Source organism: Silene latifolia, chromosome 6 (genome assembly GCF_048544455.1).
Source record: "Silene latifolia isolate original U9 population chromosome 6, ASM4854445v1, whole genome shotgun sequence".
NCBI lineage: Eukaryota > Viridiplantae > Streptophyta > Magnoliopsida > Caryophyllales > Caryophyllaceae > Silene > Silene latifolia.
Genome location: NC_133531.1, coordinates 22,158,116 through 22,163,671, shown reverse-complemented (window position 1 = coordinate 22,163,671; position 5,556 = coordinate 22,158,116). Strand labels below are relative to the sequence as shown.

Genomic DNA, 5,556 nt, shown 5'->3' with positions numbered 1-5,556 from the left:
CACCTAGGAACTCATGTAAACAATAAAGACTAGACTTGGAGGCCAAGGAGAATTTGGCTATATAAGGGCCGGTTCTCTCATTTGTAAAGCATGAAGTTTTGAGAAAAAAATTTCACTTGTGTGAAAAACTTGTCTTGTTATTTCGTGTGGCTTACACGAGTAAGAGGGCTACCAAAGGCTCGACGAGTTTTGAACCTTGCCTCAAACAAAGGACGCGATCCCGAGTTTGAGTTGGATTACTTGACGCGTATCGAGTAATTCACCCATTGGTCGATCTATAGGTCTAGATCGAGCAAATATCCTTCCCTTTCAGTTATTCTCGCTACAAGTACTCGGATTGATCGGGTTGCACCTAGTGCATTCGGATCCTTCGTTTATTTGATAGCTCAAATTAAGACTTCCGCTTGCGATACGCATCAATTGTCTAACGCTTCCGTGGGATACGCATCAATTGTGGTATCAGAGCTTCGGCTCTTGATTTCCTTAAATCCAGACGATTCTATGTTGGGACAAAAGATGGAACCCTACGATGATGCAACTTTGTTCATCTTGAGACGGTCACGAGAAATTGAGTGTCTAAGGATTGGAATAGAAGATTTGGCACGTTGTACTATGTGTCATGGGTTTGGACATTCATATATTTCTTGCCCTAATGAGGAATACATATCCTTTGAACAATATCGATGCTTTGAACGATTACGAATTCAAGGTAAACTTATGGAACCAAAGGTTGTTAGCACACTAAAATTGCAAGAAGAAAAGGTTGAATCTTATGATGCTCACGAAGAAGAAGCAGAAAAGCATGGAGAGACGCCACAGAACAGTCCAGACGACTGTCAGATTGTAGAGATGCCTGATCTTGTTGAAACGAACGGTGCGATGACTCCGTCGGATAGGCGATCATCGGTTTCAGGATGATGAACCAAAAGAAGAGGACGAGATTATCATAATAGATCCATTAAGTGATGATGATCAAATTAAAGATGTGATTGAAGATGACATATTTTAGTTTGAGGATGAATCTCATACAAAAGGTACTTCTTTATTTGATCCAAATCTACCAATTGTTTTTGATGAAGAATTTGAAAAAGTTTATGATGAAGCTCACGTGGAAGAAAGTGACAATACAAGTTATGACGAATGCAAATCAAGATAATCTTAATCTTATGCCAATCTTGGATGAGGAGTTTCTGGGCAATAACATTAATTTAGATTCTCAAGTTAAAGAACCGTATCAATCACCAATTGATAAATACATTGATAAGAAGCTATATGGTGGGAACTCTAAATTTTTATTGAAGTCAATTTTTATGGAAGCTCATGATGATCTTGTTGTTTCGATCAACTATTATTTGGATTTTGGTAGAATTGTGCATGGAGGGTGGTGGGGAGGAAATCACAAGAAAGTAAAGCAAAAGCAAAGATGGCACAAAATGGTTTTAATTTACAATACTCATTACAAATTCAAATCACTGGAGATGGATAAACATGAAGACTATATTGAAGATGATGAGTTGAAGAAGAGATGAACGGTGTGCGCAAATAGCTTCATGTTCTTAATCAAGTTTGAATCTAACTTTCCAGATTTGTTTTTGATCCCGGTGGCATCAAGTATTTCCAAGAATCGGGACGATTCTTTTTGAAGAAGAAGAGAATGATGCGTATGGCGTAGCGACTATTTAATAACTACGCATCATAAAATCAAGTCGAATGTGGTGCTAACAATAGACAAGAGGTTTGCATGATCACGACTCAAGGACCCAAAAATCCGCAAAGAAACTCCCTCCAAGCCATGAAGGAGCCGTGGAAATGGTTCAATGAACCACCTAGTTTTCAGCATTCTAGTTTTTATGCATTGTCTAGTTTTCTACCAAGCCTAGCCTAGTTCTTTGTAAAGTCTTACCTAGTTTTTATTCCTAAGTCAAAGCTAAAAACTAGGCACCTAGGAACTCATGTAAACAATAAAGACTAGACTTGGAGGTCAAGGAGAATTTGGCTATATAAGGGCCGGTTCTCTCATTTGTAAAGCATGAAGTTTTGAGAAAAAAATTCACTTGTGTGAAAAACTTGTCTTGTTATTTCGTGTGGCTTACACGAGTAAGAGGGCTACCAAAGGCTCGACGAGTTTCGAACCTTGCCTCAAACAAAGGACGCGATCCCGAGTTTGAGTTGGATTACTTGACGCGTATCGAGTAATTCACCCATTGGTCGATCTATAGGTCTAGATCGAGCAAATATCCTTTCCTTTCAGTTATTCTCGCTACAAGTACTCGGATTGATCGGGTTGCACCTACTGCATTCGGATGCTTCGTTTATTTGTTAGCTCAAATTAAGACTTCCGTTTGCGATACGCATCAATTTCGCGTGATTCGTGAATAAGGCGACCCATAAAGGGTATTGGTTGTTATCCATACCGAGGATGACGGTAATATGGTTTCGAATACTGTTGACAACCAAAGCCTGATGGAAGGTCGACTTGGAGATGGCGTCGTTAGTCATGGCAGTGAAGAGGGAAGAAGAAGAAAAAGAATAGAGGAAGAAGAAGAAGTCGTGAAACGACGGCTAGATTTGGAGCGGAAGCGATTTGAAGAATCGTAACCTAGCTGATATCATAAAGGAAATTAATGGTTGAATTATATTGAATGAAATCATCAGATTATATACAAGTTAGGAGCCTAATAATTAGTAACTAATTGCCTAATCTAATGCTACAAATAAGGCACTAAATATTACAAAGAAGGTAACTCAATATTAAGCAAATAATTTACATTTGTACTAATATTCTATCAGTTGTATTGGTAAGACGGATCTTACAAGCTTGATACCATGTTAGAATTGAGAAGGATTGATTTTGAATGTGATAATTCAATTGATTCAATAGGTTACAATATTTATAGGATTACATGTATATGACTTATAGAAAAGAAATTACCTATTTACCTAAACTATACACGAAAATAAAGAAAGAAATAATTACAATAGATATAGAAAGAGTAGCGAGCAAGACATAAAAGATATGGCAATAGACGAAGATATGCTAATGATTAACAGAAAGCACAAAGCAAGTTGTCTGCAGAAGTGATGAGAAGCTGATGACCAACACAACTGAGTCTAAATAATTTCCAACATTGATTTGAGTTTCGATGATTGTTTTGAGGATCGTCCAAGTTGATATCATTTATTTTTGTTTGTTGTCAGTTGTTGCTATGTACTAATTTGTAGTCATTTGTCCATGCAACTATTTTCAATTGTTTGCTTCTTGGCTGTGTGAAGCTTTTATATGGGCAATATCTTCCAAACACAACTTTCATGCGGCGATGCCGTAATTACTCGCTGCCTGGATTGCATTGGTGGAAAATGGGAGTATGTGTGCGAACTAGAACATAATCTTAAACGCTTGGAGACGTCAGCTCATGAATTGAGAAGTTTAGAGAACGACATGATAACAAGCATTAACATTGAAGAGAGACAAGGAAAAAGGTGTTTGGATCAAGTACAGCTGTGGCTTTCAAGGGTGGACCTTAAGATAGACAGAATTAAAGGGCTCTTGGAAAATCGTCAACAAGAAGAAAATGAAGCTCGCATTGCGAGTTGTTGTTCGACAAATTATGTTTCCAGTTACAAGTTCGGGAAAAAGGTGGTAAGAAGATTGAAGGAAGTAAATGATTTAATAAAACAAGGGAAAGAGTTCATGGTAGTAGCTACTATAGCACTTCCAAAAGCTTTGGTTGAGATCCCTTGTGAACCGACCCTGGGTTTGGAACTGAAATTAGACAGCATTTATAGCTACCTGTTGGATGAGGATGTTGGTATTGTGGGCTTATTTGGCGAGAGTGGAGTTGGTAAAACTGCTCTCTTGATGCAGATCAACAACAAGATATGCAATGAAACCAGTTTTGATTTAGTGAGTTGGGTCGCCGTATCAAAGCAATTGGAACTTGAAAACATCCAGAATCATATTGGAAAAAAGATCGGGTTTTTTGGGGACGTCTGGATGAGCAAAAGCCTTTCTGAGAAAGCAGTAGACATTTTGAATGTGCTAAAGACGAAGAAGTTTGTGCTTTTATTAGATGATATTTGTGAGTCAATTAACCTCACGGAAATAGGGGTTCCTCTGAGAAACTCAAACATGTCTAAGGTAGTATTTACGACAAACTTGGAGAAAATATGTAGCCAAATGCGTGCTCAAAAAATTGTTAAAGTTGAACCTCTAGGGCTTAAGGATTCTTGGAGACTATTCTCTGATATAACTGGCGAAGACACCTAGAATTCAAATCCTAAAATTTACCATCTTGCAAAAGAACTTGTTGCGGAATGTCGTGGTGTACCTTCTGTCCTTATCAAAATGGCTCATGACATGGCTGGCAAAATGACAGCTCTCGGGACTAATGTCTTTGTTAAATCTTTGAGGGGGCCTATGTCCAATTCACAAGGTATATATCTGCAGTTTGGAGTTATGTACTTTTAGTATGATCAGTTTGGAATAAAGAAAATGACTCGCTAAATTTGTTTCTGTTTTCTACAATGAAGTATTCCCTCCAATTTCATATTTTCTTCCCCTTGTTTGTGGGCACGGGAATTAAGGAGAGAAATAAAATAAGAGTAAAAAGTTGGGTGGGGTTTGGTTGTTGGAGAGAGGGATGAATAATTATGAGTTAAATAAGGAATTGTGGGGTCAAAACATTAAGGAAAGTAATAAAATATGGGTAAAAGAGTTGAGTGGGGTTTGGTGATAGGAGAGAGGGATGAATAAAATAAGAGTAAAAGTTTCCAGAATAAGAAAAGGGAAGAAAACCTAAATAATCCGTTTTAGGAAATAATGAAGAAAATATAGAATAGGAGGGAGTAACATTTGTTCCTCGATGCTATTTTCGACACAATTTTCAATGTGGAGAATACAAAAAAAATCTCTCTTTATCAAAACCGGATTAAGGTTGTTTAGAATGAATAATAATTCCGTGTTTTTATTAATATATTATCAAAACTGGATTAAGGTTGTTTAGAATGAATAATAATTCCGTGTTTTTATTAGGGGTAATGATAAATACAGCCCTAAGGGCTGTATTTAAGAATTAAATTATTTCCCAAAATGAATTAAATTAGGGATTTATAACACAATTACGCGTAAATTGATGTCATTAATGCTTAATTTAAGTTTTTCTTTCCTTTTTGGTACCTTAAGAGCAATAGCAATAGAAGAACTCTACATAAAGTTCTTATCTTGGCATGTCACATTTCATTAATTCCAGTTTTTAAGAACTTTTATTTATAATAGATAACATTTTTATAAAGTTCTTAAATGGAAAATAGTAAATATGTAATTGGTATTCACAATTTTCAAAGTCATGTTTATTGGTCCTCAAATTCTCATGTATAAACAACCAAGTTCTTATTTTAGAACTTAATTCTTATAATTAAGAACAACCTTGTAGTTGCAATAGAATAACTTTTTATTTTGGGTTCTTATTGATAACCCCAAGATTAAGAACCACTATCTTATTCTTTAAATAAATACAAATTTCCTAAATTGTATTTATCATTAATATATTGTTTCTT

At 36.1% G+C, this 5,556-nt stretch overlaps 1 protein-coding gene across 1 annotated transcript; it reads left to right on the top strand.

Moving 5' to 3' along the window:
• The first annotated feature begins 2,430 nt into the window (after positions 1 to 2,430).
• Positions 2,431 to 4,267, top strand: LOC141587751 (putative disease resistance protein At4g10780). The gene is made up of 2 exons (XM_074409219.1): positions 2,431 to 2,594; positions 3,274 to 4,267. Exons 1-2 carry the CDS (start codon positions 2,431 to 2,433, stop codon positions 4,265 to 4,267), a joined length of 1,158 nt encoding a protein of 385 aa, XP_074265320.1.
• Positions 4,268 to 5,556: the final 1,289 nt, after the last annotated feature.